General features: G+C 39.8%; 1 protein-coding gene across 3 annotated transcripts in view; it reads right to left on the bottom strand.

Moving 5' to 3' along the window:
* The window catches only part of LOC146806066 (solute carrier organic anion transporter family member 2B1-like), a 456,740-nt gene that overhangs the window by 304,931 nt on the left and 126,962 nt on the right, over nt 1-24,847 (bottom strand). For all 3 annotated transcript variants that reach the window (XM_085623369.1, XM_085623367.1, XM_085623368.1), the window contains one exon: nt 556-693. In XM_085623369.1, coding sequence (XP_085479495.1) covers nt 556-585 — 30 coding nt within the window. In that variant the 5' untranslated portion in view covers nt 586-693. The remainder of the gene's footprint in view (nt 1-555; nt 694-24,847) is intronic.

Genomic DNA, 24,847 nt, shown 5'->3' with positions numbered 1-24,847 from the left:
TGTCCTAGATGTATAATTTGGCTATATTTTTTATTGTTGATTGCTTTTATTTACTGTGTATGGCCTGAACCAAGCGATGACATTTTAATAATGTTGAAACAGTCTTTCTTATGTACTAGATGTATTTATTGCTATGCACTTTAATGGTGCATTTATTATGACTGCTATATTCTCATGTATTGTACCTATTTATTACTATGCACTTTAATGGTCGCACGACGGAAATAAAGATGAAGAGAAGTGCCTATATGTTGAGAGATGAACGATTTTTAATTCCAGACCAATGCTGGTGAAAATAAGAGTTCACAGAGCAAGATAGTTCAGAAATAGTTTTAAAAAAATAAAAAAATAAAAGCTCAAGGGATAAACATATGCATCAAAAACAAATTGATTGAAAAAAATACGTACAATCAAAGTAAGTGAATGGTACTCAAACCTGTGAGAAGAGAATTGTGTGGCTAAACAGCTTATTCAATAAAGCTCACCTCCTGTTGTATGGTAAGATTTGGTCCAATTCATAACTTTTTCAACACCCATACCACAGCCTAGCAATACCTCATTGAATGAAGCCACCAATCCTGACATCTGACTTGATAATCCAAAACGCTTCTCAATTGTTGAAATCGAGCTTTTGAGATATCCAGAAACCAAAAGCTGGGAGAGCTGGAGAAGTCCATGACAGCACACAAAAAACTGAAAGAGACAAGAATGAAAAATCTTATGAACATTAGGTAATAAAATACTAACGTCCATGAAAGTAATGCTTTTTAGAATTTAATCTTAATAGTGTTTTTGAACTTCTTTTCAGTAGTGTTCTTTTAATGCCCCTCAAAACATTGTTTCAGCAGTCAAAATAAAATAACTTTTGCAACGCTGGTCAGTTTTATGACAAAATATAAAAACACTCGATTTTAGATGAGTCTCCATTTGAAAATGAGGGAACATTACATTGAATGAACAGAACCCAAACCTGATGAATGCTCAAGGTTGACACGTGACAGGTTAACATGAGCCAGTCAGGCAGCAAGCAATATGAAATATGTGCTTTGAAGCTGTGACCTGGACCCATATTAAGAATGGATGCACTGTCTCTCCTGAGACTGCTTGACCTGTATTATTAAAGGGGCTGCACAAGCATCTACACCCTCTTCTGTAAAACCAAAGTGCACAGGAGTGCAGAAAGAGGACAGACACAGACACACACAGCAGTTTGTTTAATGCAGGTCCTGTACAAACAAACCAGAAACCTACACTCTCACTCTCACTCTCACACGCTCCCCCAGCGACAAAAGCAAAATAGAAAAGTTGCTCATTCTCCTACATCACATCCAAGACATGGAACAACCTCCCTCAACACATCTCAGCCTCCTCCTCCTCACTTCTCTAGTTCAGCAAGAAGCGAAACACCTAGCTCGTCGTAAAAGTACCTTGTGGACCACACACCTACCCAAGCTCCTGGATACCTTTTCGGTTGATTAGTGCGCTATATGAATCGACATAACATAACCTAATATATATTTAAAAAATGTAGAATATCAAAACTGGACACATTTAATCTGGTTATATTGATTCAACTTTGAGATACTTTCATCCTCAGAATGATTATGTTTCTTGCTTTAAAAATCATAATCAAATAGTCAACACATCCGTTTTGCTCCATGTCTGCAGCTCCAGTGTAGGCCAGTGCTACAGGCCAATCAGATTCCAAATGTTTCAAGGCTGAACAGCATGATCACATTTCACTAGGCAATACTTTATACAGAGGTGTACCACCAGTTTCTAGGAACTCCCTGCTTTGGAAGATAAATTAACTGAGACACAGTGGTTGTTTTTGCTCATGACTATACAATTGTACTTAACATATGAAGCTATTGTTTTAAACCCAGGCCTCCTAAATTCAAGGATAAACCATTGGATATTCAATGGTGAGATTTCCCCCGATACGCCAGCACACTTAACAAGTGAAAGTGATCAATCACAACCTTACCAGTCTTAACTTTTATTTCTTTGGTATATGGAGTACTGTCAAGCCTTTTTTATGGTACTGAACCTAAAGCAACCATTTGCTGCAAGTGTCCACTCTTGCAATTATGTCCCTAAATCGACATGATTGATTCTAGTCAATCAAATCATATTATAACGAAAGATCGGGTCAAGACACTTAGGGTCTTCCCACACAATTTAATAGAGAGGTTAGTGATTCAATGATCCTTCCTTAAGGCAAGACAAAAATATGTGCAAGATGATTTCTCTGGTTTTATTGCATTTGCTAAATGCTTTAAAAGCAACAAAACTAACTACATCAGTCATCGTTCTAGGGTCCAGCGTGACCAGACATGGTCTGACATGAAAATCAAAGTCAAACCCGTGAATTGGGTCCTTTAACAAGGAGGCCTCAAATTATGAGCAGGGAGTACCAGTGTCTACAGTTAATAGGAGAAAACAACTAAAATGAGCAAGAAAGACTTAAATAAAATTAAATAAACAGTCCAGCAAATCAAAACCGTGATCTTATGAAAAGCCACAGAATGAAAAATTAGTTTGGTACTTGTAATGTGTTCCAAAGCTGAGATGGAGCTGTGGTGTGCAATACCAAACATAAATGAAAGGACATGGGCCTTCCATATTACTCACGTCCTTAAAATGAGAGAATCCACTGAAATATTTAAGATAGTTTTATTCTTCTGATAGAGTTCTTCCAATATTTTTAGCTATGCAATATGCTGAGATGGGAGGTAGAGCAACGTTTTGTGTTGCCTGGTGGGTTTGGTTAATTATATGGTTTAACATAATCCTAAAACCTGGTAAGCTTTTAGCACTAGGGAAAGAGGCAATAGGTTTCCCTGTTTTATAAAAAGGGGACAGGTCTGGCCCAACAATTATTAACTGATCGCAATGATTAGCTCACTGTTTAAAGTATTTGCCAAGATCCTACAGAGTAACTTGAGATCATGGGATGGTTATAGAAACATTACACTCCCACTTAAATGTGGTTTATAAAAGAAAGGCCCTGGGATTCACATTTTCAGCAAGAGTACGATTCTATGATTGGAACCAAGGTTTCCTAAGTTCTAGATCACTGCTCTATACATTTTCTCAAAACAAAGCTTTATGGAAAGCTTTTGTTGTCCAGTGACTGTTGTACGGGTGGCAGAACATCCATAACATGTGTATTTCGATTTCTGTGGACCATTGCCTAGTTCTTCAGTTGTAACTGACACATTTGTCCACCACCAGCATTGTTTCCCTGCAACTAGAATCTGCTGCTTCTCACACAATTTTTTCTTAATGATTTGTATGAATTTATTTTAAGCCACTTAGCCTTATATTTCAAATTAAATTCAACACAAAATGTTTACAGTGAGTGTAAATGTGGGATTTTACCGTTGACAGTTTGATGTCACAGACATTTCACACTCCTGGGAAAGCTTTCTATTTTCTTAACAAAAAACATAATAAGATGTATTTACCATGAATGGATAAGTGTTTAAGTGTACCACCAAGAATGGTGTATTTCTACTTGAATTCCACAATAGGCCAGAGTGCTAAATTACTTCCACTTGTCGAGTCTAGTATACAATTTCCTGGTAGTTCCTGAAGTTTCTTGCTGTGTATCTGTCATGCTTTGAACTTTTACTTCTGACTCAACTGCCAATGATTAAGGCCGCAATTGATGATTTAGCTCACAACCTCCTGCGTGCCAGCATGGTCACCTTTTATGGCAGTTGAAGGCAACCCTTGCCTACTAGCCCCTTCTTACGTCAGGCTCTCAGAAAGGCTGGCCACCAGTGCATCCTCATGAAAGGACTGATGAAGACAAAGGCATCTTCTATATGGCCTTTCATGATTACTTGCAGCATCACTGGTCCACATGTTTTCTGATGCATTTGTTTCAGACAATATTTATGTTTACATGCTGAAATGGATTAATTCAGAATAAAAGATGAATATGAATAAATCTGTTCTTTTGCAGTCAGGAATAACATTCTGCTCATTATCATGTTAGTGAATCCATCATGCATTCAGTTTCTAAGTGCTTTGCAATGTAGGTGTATGTAAAGAATGAATAACTCAGGAATCTGCTTAGTGTCTCCAATCAGTGCCAGACAGTGCTATAATAACTATAACAGTCTGATTAACATTGTTCAATTAATCTCTTAATTTTAATACCTCTTGTTCATTTTCGAATGATGTTGTTAGTATTATTGGTAATTTGAGTAATGCGTGAAAATGACTTAATTCCAATACCCATAATCAGATCATTTGAGCCAGTATCAATCTTAAAATGTATTTTTCCATTTCTATCACCAATATATAGTTTCATCTATTATTGGTTGTTTAAAACCTTTGAAATGTGAGATATTTCATGTTGCACTTTTCTCTTTATTCTGCACAGAAGTCATCAATTCTTTCATTTTTGTCACAGTCAAGGAGTTTGGATCAACATATCTTTTAGAGTTCCTTGTTTGTGATTGCCTAACTGGCACTAAATCACCTGTTTGGTAATCTTTAATTCAGACATGTCATTTTTTGTCTCCATAACCTGTCATTCATTTCTTGATTTGCTATCAAATCCTGTCTGAGCAGTTCTTGACAATCTGAAGGTTTTGAAGACAATTGTGGAAGACAACTTTCTCTCATGTGTCCAAACATTAATTCTAATGGCCATTTTCCAGTTACTCCATGAATGGTGTTCCTGTAATCTCTCAACATTTGACATAATGTTTCATTTAATGTAACTTGTGTTAGTTTTGCTCGCTGAACTATTTTTTAAAAGGCTACTCCTAAATCTGAATTTGATGCTACTAGGTTCACTAATGTGAATCTTGAGTATTCATCTATAATGACAAATAGATAATGCCCTAAATCTATGACTTCATAAATTTGTTATATGGTCACTCCGGCATCAGGCAATAATACCACTACTTTACCTGATCATGTTAAATTTGATTTTTTTAACGTTAACACTTGACACACCTTTGCTTGCCTGCCTGCCTGTATGAGGTTCTATTCTCTGAAATGGCTTTGCTTACATTTACATTTCTACATAGACATATTCACAGAACCTTGAACATTCTATACGAGGGCTAAGTTCACTACGCAAATCGTTGATGTTTGTTATTGTCCACTCTGTAAAGATAGAATCAATAAAGGCAGCCTGACTGGGGCTCCGGCACGATAACATTGGTGAGGTTTATTATATAAAAGACATCACTCCTTTGTTTAGACAGAGAAGCATTTGCTGACACTGTTGAGGTTGCCAGAGTTTGGAGTTGTAGCCCAGCTGAATTCTGTTTACCTCCTGAGAGGGTTGGTGCCCAACTCTACACCAAGAAAGGCTACCGGGAAAAATATACCCACAGGTAATTGGAGAGTTAGATGACCCTAAGATATTCTGGCAGATTAGGTACAGGTATAATAGAATAGGCAGTGCTAGGTACGAGCATAACAATAATTATATGCAAGCATATAATCCATGTAACAGCACAATGGTTAAACTGTTCATTTTCCTGACAATTCTTGTGCCGCAGATTACCCAGTTTTGTTTTCTTGTATTAAATTAATAATTCCAGGACACGTATTTTACACTTGAATCTTATTGCTTTAATAAATGTTTGATAGGCCAACACAAGTAGTTCATGTGTCTCCCTTTGGGCATGCATGAGTTACTAAATGAAATGGTTTAGGTTTGTTTCCACGATTTTATTTGGGAGTCACGGTTGTCATGTTCTGAGGTTGCACATATCACCTGTTGCCTTGCCACATTAGGGGTACATGCAGTGCTTAATTTGTACAAAAAGAATAAGTGTCAGGGATCATTTCAGGAGGCCACTGCAGCTTGCACCATTCATTGCCTCTACCAGCACTGCTAATGATAGTACCAACTAAAATTACTAACTATCACACTTTTAAAAGTGTGACAATTCATACTATTCCAGGCCCCCAAAACTTTGAGAATAACTTGGGTGGCAGCTACTAGTTATTGTTAATGTATATTGAATGAATAAACAGCTGATTTGTGCTCATTCCTAATTTAGACAGTGTCACCATTTGGCAGACTGTCATAAGTGCTGGTGCTAAATATTGAGTTCCAGTACCGAGCACCAGAAACCACTGGCTCAAATTAAGCACTGGGTACAGGTGGTGCACTGTGAGCTGGCCAGGACTATGGCCAACATATCCTGATGGTGTGCATGGACCTAGTCTTGCGCAGTTTTAATGTTTATGTTGTCCAAAATGCACAGTCTTACTGAGAAAGTCTGAACCGTACGACACAGTCTACTGCTAGTGTTGTCCAAACCGCCTCCGGTAACTTTGACATTCCAAGTTCTTCTGTGTACAATTTCTTCATCATCAGCATCTAGTCCAGGAAACAATACACTGTCATGTAAAAACATGATTGCTGCAGTTATTCCCCTGTGACTTTTTACGAGCAATATCAATCACACGTCTTTGAATTACACAGGGTATAATTATCAAATGCTGAAGGCATAATCTCATTAGACCAAGGTACCCAATGGATCTGAAATTTGTTCTAAGCTAAGACCTTTGGAACCTAGCTAGCTTGAATCCAGTGGCAAAGTGAGCATGGGAGCCACGTCTGGGCATACCCTGCCAACTTAGGGCGAACAAAGAAAACACAAGGAGATGATGGACGGAGCGCTGAACATTTTCAGAGACTCACTCCCAGTTCGGGCTGGACTGTTCCCATGAGGCAAAGGCCAAGACTGATTTGCATTTAGCTGTGTTTAAACTGGTGTGGCGAAGTGAGCTAAAGAACGATGATGAATTCAACCCAGATCTGTAACTGGGGGTGAGTGTCTGAAAAGTTTCAGCGCTCCGTCCATCATCTCATTGTGTTTGCTTTGTTCACCCTAAGTTGGCAGGGTATGCCCAGACGTGGGTCCCTTGCTCACTTTGCCACTGGATTCAAGCTAGCCTGGCTGATAAGGGCTGTTTGCCCGAAACCGGTCCCAGGATGCTTGTTTCCGGTCCTGGAAAGACATGGCTTGGCAATTCAGGCTGGACTGTTCCCATGAGACACAGGATCAAGACTGATTTGCATATAGCTATGTCTGAACTAGGGTGGCAAAGTGAGCTAAAGAATGAGGATGGATTCAACCCAGATCTGTGACTCGGGGTGAGTGTCTGAAAACTTTCAGTGCTCCGTCCATCTTCTCCTTGTGTTTGCTTTGTACGCCTATGAAACCAGGCAGGCCAACTGGAGGGCTCATTATATGGATCAAACTATCACTTGATTGTTCTATTAAGACAGTTGACACTGATTTCCCAGACCTTCTAGAACTTAGTATGTCACCAAAGTGGGGGATTCTTTACCTATTGATCAAAATCTAACACAGATCATCCCCTTTTAATAAATCCACCCAGACACTAATAGTTTTGAACACCCTTCAAGTAGATCTTAGTGGCACCCACTGTGTGATTATTGCTGGTGACTTCAACACTTGTTTTGAGACCTATGTGCTCTTACCGGAATTGACTTGACTTGATGAAGGTTTGTGAATTCCTTCCTTCTCTGGCCTTAGGAAAGCACTTAGAACGAGTTTCGCTGCTCTACAGATTGTAGATGTAGTTGATTCCCAAGGTCAGAGGACATGTAATGATCTATCTTGGACACTATGGCCAAACCAACTTTCAAGAGGAAAAGTTGCAAAAGTAATATTGATTATATTTAAATGGATGTTCGGATATGGAATGAAATGGGAGATATGGCGGTCATGAGGGATCATTTCCCTAGTTAAAGTCTCTGGAGCCTTCTTTAGCATATAACATTAACATGCTGAGTATTATAAAATGTAATGTGAGGTGAGAGATTGGAACCATAAATCCAAAATATTTATCCAGTTTCTAAGTCATGAGCCATGGAGGATAGACTTGCGAGAGATACACAGCTCGCTTGTGTGTAATATTGCACTATATCTTTTGGTATGTGTTAAAAGGAGTGGGGACCCCAGCACTAGATAGATATCTCATGTGGGTATTCTATATGAAAGACCCAGATGCGCTACTGTGTAAAACTTTTTTGATTCCCCCTCTTTTACCCACTAATATGTCTTCAGCATAGGCTATGCCCCTTATGTTGTCATTGTCACTGTGGCTGCACAATTAAGCAATTTCTTATTTTTTATAACATACTCCCTTAACTTAATAATGCAGAGCAGTGTCTCTATTACAACTTTACAATACCTACACGAGGCAGTCTCATGAGTGGCATCTACATTCCATCTATGGGGAGGTTCACGTGTACATACATACACACACACAGAATAGATATAGATTTCCTACCCCAGAGCGCTAAAAAAAGTGTTAGTTTCAGTCCCCTAGCAACGCGGTGATGAGTGTACGTGCCGCGGCCACGTGGCATGGCCACGTAGCGCCGGGCACGTCACGTGACCAGAAGTCCTACCGTTATACCGTTATGAGAGACGCATCAGATCTGCATCGCGTTACCTCCAATGCGGTTACTGGAAACTCTCAGGGCAGAGTGCCACCCTTGACGAAGTAAGGAGTTGTGTGGGTGGGTTTTTCAGAGGGATGGAACAACGATTTGAGGCCACTTGCTCTACGAGTTTGTTTGGCACCGCCACGGGAAAATTGCACAATTACGTGTGGTGCCCTTTATTATATTTCATGACCACCAGGCATTTCACAGTGCATTCCCACACAGGAGGGGGTGTGGTGAGCAAGTAACCTTAACAACTCACAGCCCTAGCTGCTCCGGGGCATTTTGTAGAGGCTGTTATACAACACTGAGTTCCCCGAGCAATACTATGGAGCTCACGAGTCTCGGTGCATGATTTTATTGATACCGACCTCTAGGGGTCCTGTAGGCCATATTGATGTTTTAAGCTGCTGCTTAATCCAACAGAGTTTGACTACAGGGGGTCTCCCCGATTTACTCGCCAGTTTTAGCATGACTTTAATGAAACTCGGTGAGATTGGCTTTTCACTGCGCAACATGTGTGATCACAACGAGAGCGCAATGGACTTCTGTCCAGCAAAGTACGATTTTGTGCAAGTAGTTATAGGGGAATTACCCCTTGATTGGATGGTATGTTCTATATTGGACATTTAGATCATTTTCCAGACCAATTGTGTCTACATGCAGACATAGATGGAACATGCGTGCCGCAATGTGATGTGAGTTATGAATGGGTACTTCAAGTATCTGAGTGTGTACACACAGTAGTTACCCATGCACAAGTAACTTTATATCACTCTATTTGTGTCTTCCCCTACATATTAACAGATGTGAGTTACTTAGGGGCATTGGAAATTATAGATTCCAGGGATACCTAATTCAGGTACAGAGGGCAATATGTTATTGGGATCAGAAAGGTCCTGAGGAATGCCTGTGTGACCCAACTATGTAGGCACTTCAACCAAGGCAGAAACATGTCGACACTTTGGCAAAAAGGAGGGGTGAGGGAACTTTTAATTCTTCCCCATCACCACCATCCTTCATGTTATTAGGCCTAGCCAGTGGGTCCAGGAATAAATTGTTGAGCTGAGAAACCATCAAACTAGTTTTAACCTTCACTGCACTTTTCTTTAGGTGATCCCAGAAATATATCTCTATATTATTTGTTTCGTGTTTGTATTGTCTTCCCCTCCCTTTGCTCCACCCCAGGCGTTGGTCTGCGCAGGGGTGTATTGAAGCAAGCCCAATGATGAAGCATGTCACAATTTTGTGAGTGAGGGCAGGATTTTCTCATTGAGCACGTGCCACCTTCGTATTATCATTCGCTCCACCTCCGTGTGTGTTATAGTGAGTGGGATGTTACCTTGCTCAAGCAACAGCCACAATCCTTGTCAGGATAAACCAGAAAAGTCATTAAATTAACCTGCCCTTAATCCTCTGGTAGTTTGGCACAAAGCAGCCAGGCTTAATTTAGAGGTATTGTGTAAAGTATTTATGCAGCAAACAAACAGTACTAAAGTGAAAATACATCACGAGAAAAACCACACGCCAATTTAAAAAAAGTCAATTTTACTAAATTATTTGACACCAAAAGGACAAAGATCCAATCAGTAGACCTGGAGTCACAAATGTTTAAGTTAAAAACTAGTGCCACAAACATCTAATTGCGCAAGATTGGGTCAAAGTAAAAAAATATGGCCGACCACAATCGAGCGTGGGTTGGACACAAAAAGAGCATTGTGCCTGTTCAGTGCTTACTTTCAAACTGAGAAGAAATTTTAAAGAAAAATGTTCTGAGAGGGTAAAGTTTGAGTGGGATAGTTTTCTTCTAAACCCTAGGCCTTGCCATGTGAAGTCCCACAGGACTGGAGTGAAGCTGGAGGCTGTAGCGGACAAGCATTCCAGGATGCCAGATACCCCTTCTCAGAAGGACTGGTGAACAGGATTTGCAGCTGAGGAGAAGAATGTAGTGGGAGCTGCTGAAAAGTCAGACCGACTGGCAATGCACCTTGAATGGATAGATGAGGAGTTTGGTCCCTGTCTTCTTTTGGTTCACAGAGCAGTATTTAGCGGCTAATTTTCAAAGTACCTAGTTTGGGATTTTGACTATCTGGGCATATTTAACATAGCCATCAAGGCTCCAGGACTGGAGAGGCACCACCTAGGGGGTTAGGGCTCACTTGGGCGGAGTACAGGTATAGTGCACAGAGTCCTAAAGCCAACAAAAACAAATTTCAGCAAAAGATGGAAAGTGAAGGCAAAACTGTGGAGGTGACCCTGCAGGGAGGTCCAAGTTCAACATCAACTTGTTTGCATAACCTTGTAAGAAAAACTGTCATTGACTAATCCTATGTTTGACAAGCAGCATTAAAATTGCATCTCAGATCAAATTTCGTTATAGGTCAAATCTTTTGATAAGACATCTTTTGAACCCTTTATAATTAATTGCATCTTCTTTAGGAAATGTCCTAATTAAATATTTTACTTCTCCTATCAGGTTCAGGCTAAGTAATAAAACTCTCTTGTTCAAACATCAGAACATTGTTTGCATGTAGCCTTCGGAAAATGTTTAAACCTTCTTCTCCGCCTTTTCCATCTTGAAGATAAAGTTTGCTGATCAGGCATTCTGAAAAGACAGAATGAGAACAGGATTTGGGGGTCCCCCTGGTATTAACAATAAGCATTGATTGGTGAAAGATATTTTGTTGTCTTGAAGGAGGTAGTCAAAACTGGCTCTAATCCATCACAACGCGTCAATGCATTTACAGTGCTAAATTTGTAGAACATACTGGCACTTTAATGGCAACTCGGCTATAATCATGTGCTTGTGTTGATTAATTGTATTTATTAGCAATTGATTAAGACAAATTGTTTTGTCTTGAGTATTATCTCCTTTTCCTTTTATATGTAGGTTAATTGCATGTGTTGTTTATGATATCATGTATTTTTAACAATAGAGGAAAAGGAACCCCCCTTTTTAAAAGCATGTTTTACTATGAACATGAAACAATAGATGATTTTATGTGTTAAAAGTTATATGAAAGAACACTTTTTTATTAAACATTTTAGTATATTCAGCACTGTTGTGGCACTTTACTTAGGTTTGGGGTGGTGTGTATGAGTTGAGGACAAGTTTGATATTGATGTGAGTTGGATCAATAATAAATGAATTCTTGTGATGGTTTATGCACATTCCTGACGTCTTTGTCACCAAATTGTAGATGTGAATGTATCCAGAATCTGCTCAGTGTCTCCAATCATTGCTTTATACCAGACAGCTCTGGAGTATGCCTCCATTGTTTGGATCAACTGCTTACTTCTAATCATAACATCCCTTATCCAACCACAGCTTGTGTTCTACATTCTACTCTTAAAAACATAACACAGCACTACATCGTACATACAGAATGGTACCTTTTTGAACAGTGAAAGACAAATATTACATAAATCTGAAAGAGCCCTTTTCCTTTTATTAATCAAGTACATGTCAAAGTAAAATACATTTCTTCAGCCTTAACAGTGTAACTCTTCTAAACCAATGCCCTTCATATCACAGCACCAGACTAGAAAGGCTTCCTCCACAAACATTCCTGGCAAACTAGAGAACTGCTTGTCAAGAACAGCCAAATAAACAGAGACTAGGATACGGCCAACAAGCACAGTCTCTCAGTCAGTTATCAGTTAGCAACAATAAACGTGGTGCAAGTCAAATATAAAAAATATTTTTGGGAAGCAAACTTCAGACCACAAAGAAGCAGTGGACTGACGTTTTAGCGATTTGCAAGCAAAAATCCTTTACAGGTTTTGTGACTCTATAAAAACAATTTTAAATACTAAAGAAGATTTGTAGAGAACCACATGCTGCCTGGGAAATTGAATGACTGTGAAATACAATACGTCCAGGAATCTCCCTCCAGTCTGAATCTTCCTGTATGTCAAGGGGCAGATATTGCAATCTGAATTAATCCCGCTCATGTGGCTAACAGAACTGGCAGTATTAGGACCAATGAGACCCCTAGTCTACACTGGAGTACATGTATCTATATTTAAAGAAAATTTTGATTTTGGCCCACTTCAGTTCAATAGCTGAAAAAAAATTCCAACTCAAAGCACTCCAGAAAGCTGGCGGAGGCCAAATCTATTTATAATATACAAATAAAGTTCACACATACACCCTTCCAAATATCAGTTAGTGGGATTAATCGAAAGGCCAGGTTTTGAGTCCTCTTCTGTATTCAGGGAGAGAGGATGCTAGTCGTTGTGCCGGGGGAGGGGGGTGAATTCTAGGACTTGTTGGTGAGGTAGAAGATGGAGCGTCTTCCACTGTTGCTTCGGCGGATGTGGGGAGTGTAAGAGAGGGCAGCGAAATGCTGCTGTCTGGAGAGTTGGTGGATGTTCAGGTGGTGGTTGATGTATGCTGATCTTTGTCATAGAGGGCCTTCTAGGCATGTGTCAGCATCTTGAATTGGCATCTTTTCTGTATGGGAAGCCAGTGGAGGTTCCTGAAGTGGGCGATAATGTGGGTCCATTTGGTCGGGGGGGTCTCGGGTGAGTCTGGTGGCTGAGCACCGTATCGTTGGGTGGTGATTCCTGTATAGAGTGTGTTGCCGTAGTCCAGCCGGGTGGTGACTAGGGCTTGAGTGACAGCTCTCCTGGTGTTGACGAGGAGCCATCTGAAGATTCTTTGGAGCATGTTGAGGGTGTGGAAGCAGGTGTAGGAGACTGCGTTGATCTGGCATTTCAGGATGAGTTTGCTGTCCGGGATGATGCCGAGGTTGCGAGTGTGGTCTGTTGGTGTGAGTCTGAGTTTGGAGGGTCGCCAGGTGTCATTCCATGGGGAGTTGCTGTTCCAAAAAAAAAAAAAAAATCAGCACTTCACTGTTGTACGTGCTGAGCTTCAGGCAGTTGGTCTTGATCCAGTCAGTGGTGCTTGTTATGCAGTTGTGAAAGTTGGTCCTGGTGGTGGAGGGGTTTTCTGAGAGCCAGAGGATGAGCTGGGTGTTGTCTGCCTAAGATATGATGGTGAGGTTTCTGATTATGTCAGCCAAGTGCGTCATCTATGTGTTGAACAAGGGGGGACAGAGGGATGAGCTTTGAGCGATACCTCAGATGGTTCCCGATGGGAAGGGTGATAGACGGATATTAGGGTGCATCCTGTGAGGAATGTATAGGGTAATAGTCCTATTAGACATCAAGAGAAATCTTTTGCTAGAATATTGTTACATGACTTGGAAGAATGGGCTATTGTCCATGCTGTTAAATAGATAAATGCACTAAAACATTTCACTGTATGCAGCATTTATGACTTTATTACTGAAATTCAGTGTTGCTGTGGAAATCGAAAATAATTGCTGTTAGCATGAGCTGAAGCCATCTTGTTTGCAGCATCAATTTTGTTAGCCTTGTGATTCTGCCGTCTTCACTGTTGCTTCATTTTCTATTCTGCTTGAGTCATCAACCTTAGTTAACTCCTTCTGTACTGAGCCAGAGCAATGTATGAGCTCAGAAAGGCCTGTAGCTGCAAGAATGCACTTGCTTGAGAATGTAACAGTCTATCATATTCTACTGATGTAAGCAGTTCCGTTTCGCCTCCCACTTTGCTGACTAAGTGATATTCATCTGCCAATGTTTGTCAGCATCTATTCCTGTGTAGGCCTGTACCTTCTATTTGTAACTACATGCTTACTCTACAACAAACTGTGTATAAAAGGCCCATGGTTTCTGTATTCCATGTACTACCTACTACAGCGCCTGAGGGTGTTGTATTGATGTAGTCCCACTCATGAGTGTTTAATAAACTTGTTATTTTGAATTCCAGCTTCAGTGCCACTCTCTTCTTTGTTAGTCTAAGGACCCGTGGACAAACTTAAGGGTGAACCCTGCACCGGTGTGCCCCTGAAAAGGCACATTTCCACATTGCCAGAGAATTGCTTTCGTTCATAATGACAGTCTCAGGAAAACCTCATAACTAGAATGACAAATAAACACACTTTAGTCATTTACCTAGGTAAAGATTAAGTTGGGTTAAACATTTATCATCTCTAAAAACAATGTTCATGAATAAGGGTTTAAGTTAGGGTACCTGTTAGTACCCCTCTTTCTGACTTGTATGTGGTTGAGTTACAGATGATCTTTTTAAGACAAACACATTCCCTCAGAACTTCAGTGCGAGATTGTTATAATTTCCTGATGACACTCTTCCACATGACATAAACAGGATTAGATTAGATTAGATTAAGGCATGAATCCAGTGAGCATGTTTCCTGCAGGTAATAGATTAGTTTTTCTTTTGTCAAAGTTGATCGCTAAGATCTTTTGGTGTAAACTCATAAAATCTGGTAAGTAGTTTTGAATAGTTATCCTTCCGAAAGGGTTCCTACTTACTAATCTTCATGAGCCACCTCATCTAAAAGAGGGGGCGTCAATCCTCCTTTGCCTTAGTAGGGCAGCAAACCTCAGCGTTAAATGTGGCATTTACAGGTCTGGCAAAGAATTTATCAGGCACATCCAGAGAACCATTCTGTGTGCTAGCTGTAAAATTGATGCCCACCCTAGTCTTTAACTTAGTGGCTTTGCCTGGGATCATTTCAAAATGGACTGACCTATATCATTGTCGTACCTCCAGGCTGCTATTCAGTCTTTCTGACAACACTTCAGGACCAGAATCAACGTAGTACTCAATTTGGAAAATAGGCGCCGGGTCCCAAACTATTTCAGATATCCAGTACAGCTGCACCATCTACAATTTCTGTCACTACTGTCGAATCTCTGCAGTAGAAAAAGCTACTCACGATCACACTCAAACATGTGTGACACTGTAGGGTTGTCATGGCTATCATAGCTTGATTGTTTTAATTCAAAGTACATTAAAAAAATTGAACTCTATATTGTTGTGCTCTTCTATAAATATAGACACACAGCACCATGAGGAGGATACTGCGGATGTTTAGAAAGAAATGCCGGTGCAGAGCACCAGAAAACACTGGTACAAATTACGCACTGATTCAACTAGAATTTAAGATGAGAACTGAGGTTTTAGGACAGGATGCAAACTTTATTAAAGTTCTCTTTAAGTTTAAAGTAGTGCTGGAGGAATTACTAGAGTCATTAACCTGGCTGGAGGTGCAGAAAGATTGCATCTGGCCCATGGTTACACATAGATTTGTAAAACGTTGAAACCAAACATTGAATGCAACTCATTCAATAAGCTGGTGCCTGCCAAAGTTAAAGTAATTCCTTATAAATTAGGATTTTATAGGATCAGCACCAATAACTATGTGAAGATGATTATAGGCTGCTACACTAGAGCCCTGATTAAGAGTTCGGCGGATGGGTTACTCCATCACAAATGTGACTGATATCCCGTCCGCCGTATTACAAGTGACATTGGATTTAATGCACCTGTAGTGCATTTGTGTGGAGTAACCCATCCTCCAAATCAGGGGCTAAGTTTGCACTATAGACACATCTTTTAACTGAAACACCCCATCATTTAAATGATAACTTTACTCATTTGAGGTTTGCTTGCCCTTATACTAGGGTTCCAGATAATGCAGTTAGTCTGCAGAATATGAGGGTACAAGCTAGAATTACAAGCACATATTATGCTATTGTCCAGAATTGACCCCTTTGAGACAGTGTTACTTGAAACCTATATTTGTACAAGTTCAGAACATGCAATGATGCGATTACAGCATGCGCAAAGTGAGTTGACCCACCGATGATCAGATTTTATACAAAGGTGATAAAAAAGGTTCAAAAATTACTTTGTTGCAGAGGATCCCTGACGGATAATTCGCTTACAACTTCGGTACCCATTTGACTGATTTGACATTGTTCACCCATTTTACTCTGGTTCAACTTTTAAAGTCAAGGTTCAATCAATGTGGCCAATATGGTATTATTATATTTGGATTTTAACAATCGTTTTATGCTCGTTTAAACGGATTTAAATTCAGTGTTATTTTTTGGGAACTTTACGTAGACATTTTCATGACTAATGCAATTATTTTATCATGGTATATAGAGTGATGCATGTGATCTTACTCGTAATTCAAAATGTTACCTTTTTATTTACAGATTTTTGTACCTCTTTATTTACCATGCAACTTAAATTATTTGTTCTGTTCTGCTCCCCAGAAAGGAGCCATCCAAATAAAGGTGGGGTTTAATTTTATAGACATCGCCCAACTACAATAATTTTTAGTTATGATGTAAGCAAAGATGTTTTGATTTTACTAACATTATATATATATTATGCTTACTTAAAGGGAGTTGCAGACAATTCATCATTCATTGATCTGATGCTCCTTATTCACTTTTTGCTTCCACCAACTACCGCATAGGTCTATGGTCTGCCCACTTAAGCCACCGGCTAACTTCACTTTTTAAGTGACTGCATTTTGCTCTTTCACCAGGAGCACATTAACATATAGGTTAGTTCCCTTTAGTTCTAGTGTTTTTCTTTTTACTTCATTATTACTTGAGTGTTTCCTTTGTGTGTGTTTAGAACAGGATGTGATAGCAAGAAGCTTTCTACCAGTTTTTTCATGTTGGTTTTGATGTGGCACTTGGCACATTTCAACTTTATCAGTTCCTGTCTCCTTCTAATAGTGTTGTAAATTTCCTTTGTATTGTTCTTTGTTTATCTGAATACCACTACTGTATGGTATTTCAGATTGTATCCATTTGAAACTATTATTTATGAAATTGTCATCTTTTTAGTATGAAAGCAATGAAGGGCATTTATAACTGTGCTCTCATATGTCATGCGGATATATACGTTAACTAAGGAACTACAGTTATATTTTTAAACCAATTTAGTGTCTATGCCTGCATGTGTGGCTTTCCATTTTGCTTTCAGTGTGCTTGTATGTTGTGTCTATATAGACATTTAAATATTATACTGCTAGTTACAGCAGTGATTTTATTCCAATGCATCTATCTATCTATGCACCCCTAGCTAATTATCTATCTAAACTATCTAGGCAACCATTTCCATCAATGAAACCTTTGTAGCCTGATTTGCAACCATCTATCTATCTATCTATCTATCTATCTATCTATCTATCTATCTATCTATCTATCTATCTATCTATCTATGCAACCCTATTGCTCTAGCTTTCCAACACTGTCTAAACAATCCTCTTGCTCTAGCTCTCTTTGCAAGGCTCTCTGTTCATCTATCTGTTCAGCACTCTCTATCAAGTCTAGATTTTAAATGAACTCGGTAAGCGTATACAAACAAGGATGATGGTCTAATGGTGTGTCTCCAAGTTTCTGATACCCACACTGTATATAACTTGCTTTTAAATAACGTGATGTGACCTTAACTCCTTGTGAGTCTTGATTGCTTGAACAATTGTTAGGAGCGATCGACTTTTTAGTAATACACCGCAGGGTCCGTATTTTGTTGAGGACCAGAGCTGGTAGTTGCGAATGTTTGTTTCAGTGTGTACGTGTGGGAGTGAATCACTGTGATATTTTGGTATTAAGTGCTGCACGATGGGGACAGCACTTTGCACTTTTACCTGTTCTTTTTTCAATTCTTTTTCAGGTTCCTCTCGGAGAGCGAGGGGCTCTACCACATTAAAACGGAGCAGTGACTCAGTAGGTTGACTTGTCCTTTACTCCTGGATCAGAAGGAGGTAGGGTCAGTACCATTAGGGGTCATATTGTTGAGAGTCCTGATGAAAGCCGGGGTAGTACATTTTGCCAGCTGAAACAACAGTTTTACAGAGTGGAGGGGTTGGTGTCTCATAATAAGCTCCCCAATCCAGCATTCACAAATCCAATTTTAATCTGGAAGGGTACCCAGGATTAAAATTGTAATAGGGACTCCCTGAGACCAGTTTTAAAATCACTATATATGCACATTTTTTCAATGTGTGATCCTGTTTCTTTCAAGTTATGTTGTATTGTCTTCCCCCTCTCTATTGCTCCACCTCCAGCGTTGGTCTGGGTAGAGGTGTGTTAGCAGCCCTATGATGAAGCATGACACAGCTTGCTGTGTGTGAGGGCAGTTTTAATCACTTTTGTATATTTCCCCCACACAGACATTTCTATTGTCAGATTTCCAGATGGTGATTGAAATATTGTGTGGGAGGTCGAGGGGGGACGACTTCCTCTCATCCTTCAATCTCTTGTGTTTATTCAGCACTCTCTATCAACCCGTGATAAAGAATTACAAAAACATTACCAAAAATCATTTGCAAAGGCATGCGGCTGGTGGCCAATGCCAGACCTATTGCCTCTCTTAGTTCTGGTGTTTGCCAAGACATGTGGCTCTGCTAAAATTAATCCAATAGCACCGTCACTCAAAGGGATTTTCAACCAGACCTCCTCATTAGTTTACAGGGAAAAGGAGTAGTGGCCCCCAGGAGTTCTCCGTCCTAATAATGGATGTAATTTTCAAGAGGGCCAGATGTACTGAATGAGAAAACCCCTAACCCATTGAATCAAGAGATTTGCTTTAAGACAGGTGGACAGAGGTGGAAAAGATCTTTTGGTTTTAATGAAGTTTCCCAATGGAAAAAGAAAGTCAAGTCATTAATTTGAATTTCATTGATTTTAATCTTGTTCTTGAAAAGCAGAAACAATTGTGCACAAGGACAAATGACACATGTTTCGCCCACAGTGGCATGCAGACCTGGGGATGTTTCAAGGCGTATGAGCTATTTCCGGGCTAGCTGCGAACTTGAGAATCAAGGTCATAGTATTATATCAAGGGTCAATGTACCATGTGTTCTAATCCAAAGAATTGCTCAAGAACCAAGATGGCAACTGTTGCTAGTGTTTCATGGGTATTTTTTCATTTTCTGCAATGAGTTAACATTTATGTGTAAGTCATGTAATAGAAATAACTGCATCCAACTGAAATTGATGTAAATGTAGTGATCAACATTAGACTTGTGCTCAATTTAGTGTGAAAGAACTGTCACTCATGAGAGACTACAGAACACATGAGAGAGCCTCCATTTGATGAGACACACTGTGCGACTGCAAGAGACAACATTTCGTGTGGCTTCACTCATATTCCAGTTCCTACTGTTCGCTGTCAATATCGAATACAGTTTTTTATATGGTCGACATGGTTGGAGGGAGACCGGTGGGTTCCACGCCTTCCCACAGAAACATTTGGATCTATAAGTTAGTGATAACCCTACTTTACCAAATCCTGGAATTTTCCCAGAAAGAGTTGTGTTTGAAAAGAGGCATCAGACAGGCAACTAGAGATCATTAAGAGCTGTTGAACTCTTCACAGCTAGATTATTGTGCAGTGTCCTCAAATTCAGAATGGTCTGCCGTCCTCCTCTACCAAACAGGTACAATCTGTCCCGGACTTGCAAGGTGTTTCACTGCTCTGAGGTTCGAGTGACTGCAAATTTTCATCAAAATATTTTGTAGTACACCAAGGGCCGGTCTTATGTGATAGGGTGGTTCCAGATTCCATGTTGATCAAAACAATCTTTCCCTCGGTTTTACTTGCCCGTGAGTTACACTTTCAATCCCCTGAATGTGAAATGAGCCCCGCTTGTGTATATCTTTCAGTTGTACAAAAATGTTGCTGGTGTTATGTAGGCCATTTTGGATGGAGTAGAAACCATAAACCTCTGTGATCAGCAAGAGAATTTGGACTGCAAATGCTATGAAACTACATCTGCTTTTGTTTTTCCAATATCCAAGCAAGACCCACTAAAAGTAGCTCAGTTTCCTGCTGAGCTTAGTTACAAATATTTGTTGAGTGAATTTCACCACATATATTTGAAAGGTTGAGTGATTATTTAACTCCACATGCAAAGTCAGGAGACATCACCCTTCACGAAGGCGGGCAAGGTTTCTGTATTCGCTTCAGGTGAAATTAAGGCTGCGCATCCCCAGCAAGTGATGATTTCTTGCATTGGAAGTCTGCCCAGCGAAGATGGGCCGATGGTCTGCAGTGAATCATTAGGCATAGCTTTACCTATTCACTTAGAACACACCACAGATTCCTTAGAGGGGGCAGTTTACCTACTTATACACAGGGGCCCCAATAGCTATAAATGGCAGAGCATGAAAAGTCACTGATTGGCAACCATGCAAGTGACTCACCTTCACCGAAAACCCCAATCATAGTGCATAACGTCTGAAATAGTAGACCACCAACTGTTGCACACTGCAACGAACAGCGACACAAATGTTTTGCAAAGTTGCAAAACGCTAGAGAGAAAGATAGGTAGATATGCCTAAAATAAAAGCATAAATACAATCTTTAGAGAGATTAAATAATTTTCTGGAACATAATATAAAATGCTTGCTTGGTTGGAGTACATCATTTATTCTTTTCTTTGGTGCTGCAGTAACGTTTTTCATGATCTGAGCAGAGTTTAGCTAACTTATTTCATCCTTTGTGGCATGGTTGCCTAGATTTTTTTCAGAGCTAAACTATTTCTTTAATATCCTTCCAATTCTCGGTATGTGCAGTGGAACCATATTATATTGTGGTGTGGAAAGCAAGGATTTGGATGTAGTCTTCAGGATTCAATATAGATGCCTAAAATTCCCTTTTCTTTGTTTGCTGCATTCTTATTGCATTCTTATTGTGATAAGCTATGTATGATATTTGTTCTCCAAATGGCATTTTCATAATTTCTTCTGATAGTTTTGTAGTTAGTTTTGTCCATTTATAGACAGAGGTAGGTCATTGATTATTAAGATTTCGTCTTTGGCTTTGCAGTACCTTTTATGCTAGAACCATTTGTTGACAATGGTTTGGTTTCCCCTCAGCCCTCTTGATATAAACTTGTTAAACGCAAAGGTCATGTCAAGATTGTCACTTAGAGGCTAGGTCTTTGTTGGTTGCAGCTATGGTTCCATCCACTTTGGATTCTTTGTTAATTTCAGACTCATTGATACATTTTGAGTAAGTAGCCATCTCTGGAAGGAAGCTGAACACGAACCTTGTGTGTCCTGCTGTATGTTTAGGGCTTCTAACAGCATGGATTTGTACAAGTGCTGTCATGTTCTGGCTGGATAGAACCCATCTGTTGGCTTGACTGTCTACCCATGTGTGGAAGTCACTGAATGCAAGATTTGAGAAGCCAGGTTATGAATATGTACTGTTAGTTTACGGATTTCACCCTGAATTTGTGGTTGTATACTGCAAGCAATAATTTGTTGTGATGATGAAGGAGCGGTTTGATTCAAGTGTGCATCTTTTCTGTGCCATTCAAACTGGCGAACAAAGCAGGGCGCTGCCTCCTATGTTCTTTGTTCATTCTTAAAATAGTTATTGAAGCTTGAATAAAAGTGTGTGGAAAAAAGCACAGGCCATATCTGTACAGATATTTTACAATTTCTGGGAGGTTTCAAGCTTCAAACTAAGTTTTCTTTCATGAAGCAAAATTATATAGGCAAGGCCCTGCAGCCAACCCATTTACAGCCTGCATTTACGTACAGTAATAAAATATCACTTTACTTTAAAAAACTAGAAACTCCCTGAAGAAACCATAGGTTAAAGTATTGTTATAGTTAGGTGAATTTGTCTGTGACAACATTAACGTTTTGAGCTAACTGTGTGCAGGATAGGTTACCTTTTCATCTGTGGTTCATAATCAACATAAGCTCAGTCACCCATTAAGTGTATGGTATGGGTCAAAGCTACAAATACCACAAGCTTGCTTTAGGTATGGAAGCTGTATGTAGGATGGTAGAAAAGACGCTTCATATTATTCTGAGTATTTTTTATATTTTTACTTATTTTTCATAGCTCTAATGGTATACCTGTTTATATATTCACTGAAAAAAAACATAGGTTTCAGGCATGGTATAGTTAGAAATTAGGATTTAAAAAACCTTAGAAATTCACTGAAAAAACCATAGGTGAACTAACTATAACTATAACTAACTATAACAAGGGAATTTCGATGGTTTTGTAAGAGTGAAATGTCCAACTAACTATAACATGTCTGAAACCTATGTTTTTTTCAGTGAATATCTAAGGTTTTTTAAATGCTAATTTCTAACTATAACGAGCCTGAAACCTATTTTTTTTCAGTGAATTTCAATGTTTTTTTAATGCTAACTTCTAATTATAATGTTTGTTTAACCTATAGTTTTTTCCGACACCCAAGAAGGACACAACACCCACTGCCACAACCCTCAGGACCTCCCCCCCGTACCACCCCTCTCCCTACTACCACCAAGGCAGTGCAGAACAGGACAGCGAACCCTCCAAAAACGGCATGGTCCCTCAGCCATATAATAACTCAATGCTGGGAAATGTGGCAATCGTTTTTTCAGTAAATTTAATATTTATTTTTAAAATACTACTTTCTAACTTTAATATTCCTGAGACCTATGTTTTTTTGTGAATTTTAAAAGGTTATTTAAATACTAATATCTAATTATAATGTTCATAAAACCTATGTTTTTCTCAGTAATTTTGAAAAAAAGTGATATTTTGTAACTTTAATATCCTAAATGTTTTTATTTCTCTCCTCCTCCTCTCTCACATGGATTCTCTCTTTCTCTCTTCCTCATATCTCATTCTTTCTCTCTCTTCCTCTCTCTCACACTGTTTCTCTCTTCCTTGTAGCTCACACTTTCGCTCTTCTTCTCTTCCACTCTTTCTCTCTGTGTTCTCTCTCTGTGTTCTCTCTCTCTCTCTCTCTCTCTCTCTATCTCCTTTGCTGGATGCATGACGCACCATCTTATCTTTCTTTTTGTCTTGCAGGCTGTGAATCACAAATGGACCAGCGATGACATGCCACGGCTGTACATAGTTTGATTTGTTGTCGTTTTGTTTAAATCAAATATGTTTTATATGTAAATCTATACATGACTAGGATTCTTGTTTGTCCAACCGCACAGGGACACTTCCGGGCCCAATAAGGTTGTTGGGGGTATGTTGGTAATGTGGGAAGAGGGTGCATTATCTGCTGATGTGGGGAGAGGAAGCGTGGAAGGGGTATCTCTCACAGAAAGAACTCCAGTATGTTTTCAGAAATGCCTCGGACAGATGCCAGCTGATGTACTGAATCACAAAATGGCTTTTCAATGCTTATGTAGTTTGACTTATGAACAGTTTGCACCCAGACTCGCAGAGGGACAACTGCAGCCCGGCCGCTCGACTCACAGACGCAGAACTATGAGCCATCAGCTCCGAAAGGAACAGCAGCATAGTAGCTCACAAAGGTAGAGAGCTGTGAGCCGACGGACTGGCTTCTAATGGCATAGTTGCGAAGTGTTGATGTTGGGTACAAGAAGCGTGAAAGGGTTATCTTCTTACTGCTGTCCTGGAGTGGAAGTCGTACTACCTGGCGCTCACCTGATCCTCCTTTATTGTTAATAAATCTTAAACCTTAACTGCGTCCAAATCATCATTAGACAGAGCTCTGCTATATTAAATTGCCCCCGGAACCTTTCTTTTATATTTTCACTCGATGCGAGGCATAAGATGGCTGCTTACATTTCCTGGTTTGAAATGTCAGCAGCCAATCAGACGCAAGCTCATGCTCAGCAGTTAGGCACCATCCAGATATATATATTTTTTTCCTTTAATATCTCAAAACACTACTGAACAGATTTCCACCATTTCTACAAAAGCGCGCTTTCTGGACCAAGACGTTTCCACCTGCCAAATTTGGCGTGATTCCATTCAGGAGTTTCACCTGTAGCCTTATCTAAACTTTTGTATGGAAAATGCATTCAGAAAACATGTTTTGGGACCCCCCTTTTTTCTCAATCCCCCCTTGACCAATCACCTCTAAACTTTTGAGATAGGAGCTGATCAAAAAAGAGAAACTTTTGGGAAGATTTCGTAAACATTCGTCAAGTGATGCCAAAGTTATAAGCACATGGAGGGCTCCAGGAGAGGGCCCGCGCAACACCCCTCTTAACATGAGTAAAGCCCCAAGTCTGCGGGGATTCCAGCGGGCCCCCGCAGCCCGCGAGCACCCGCAATTTATTTATTTTTTTAAATGCCCCCGATACCTAGCCCACCCCGGGATCTCGTGAAAATAAGACGCAGGAACCCGCGAAAAGTCATAAGCACATGAAGGCTCCAGGAGAGGAGCCACGCAACACCCCTCCCAACAGGAGTAAATCCCCGTGACTGCATTGTTGTGTGTTGATTTAGATTCCGTATATAGGTTTCCCGATTTATGCCCTTATATAGGTACAATTTATATTGCCCTTATTTAGGCATAGAAAATCCAGCCCTTATTTAGGCATTGTCCATGCTAACCAAATACAGGCATGGTCTCCTACATCCATCAATCCACGTCACAATGAGTTCTTGGAAAACCAGACTTAAGCCTTTAGGAATGTTCTTTGCTTGGATATTGATTTCTCCAAGAACTCATGCATGAACATCTATTCCTTAGGGGTTCATTCATGACGTTCCGATGCCCGACTTTTACATCA

The sequence above is a fragment of the Triturus cristatus genome, chromosome 8, assembly GCF_964204655.1.
Source record: "Triturus cristatus chromosome 8, aTriCri1.1, whole genome shotgun sequence".
Classification (NCBI taxonomy): Eukaryota; Metazoa; Chordata; class Amphibia; order Caudata; family Salamandridae; genus Triturus; species Triturus cristatus.
This window is presented reverse-complemented; position numbering and strand designations above follow the sequence as displayed.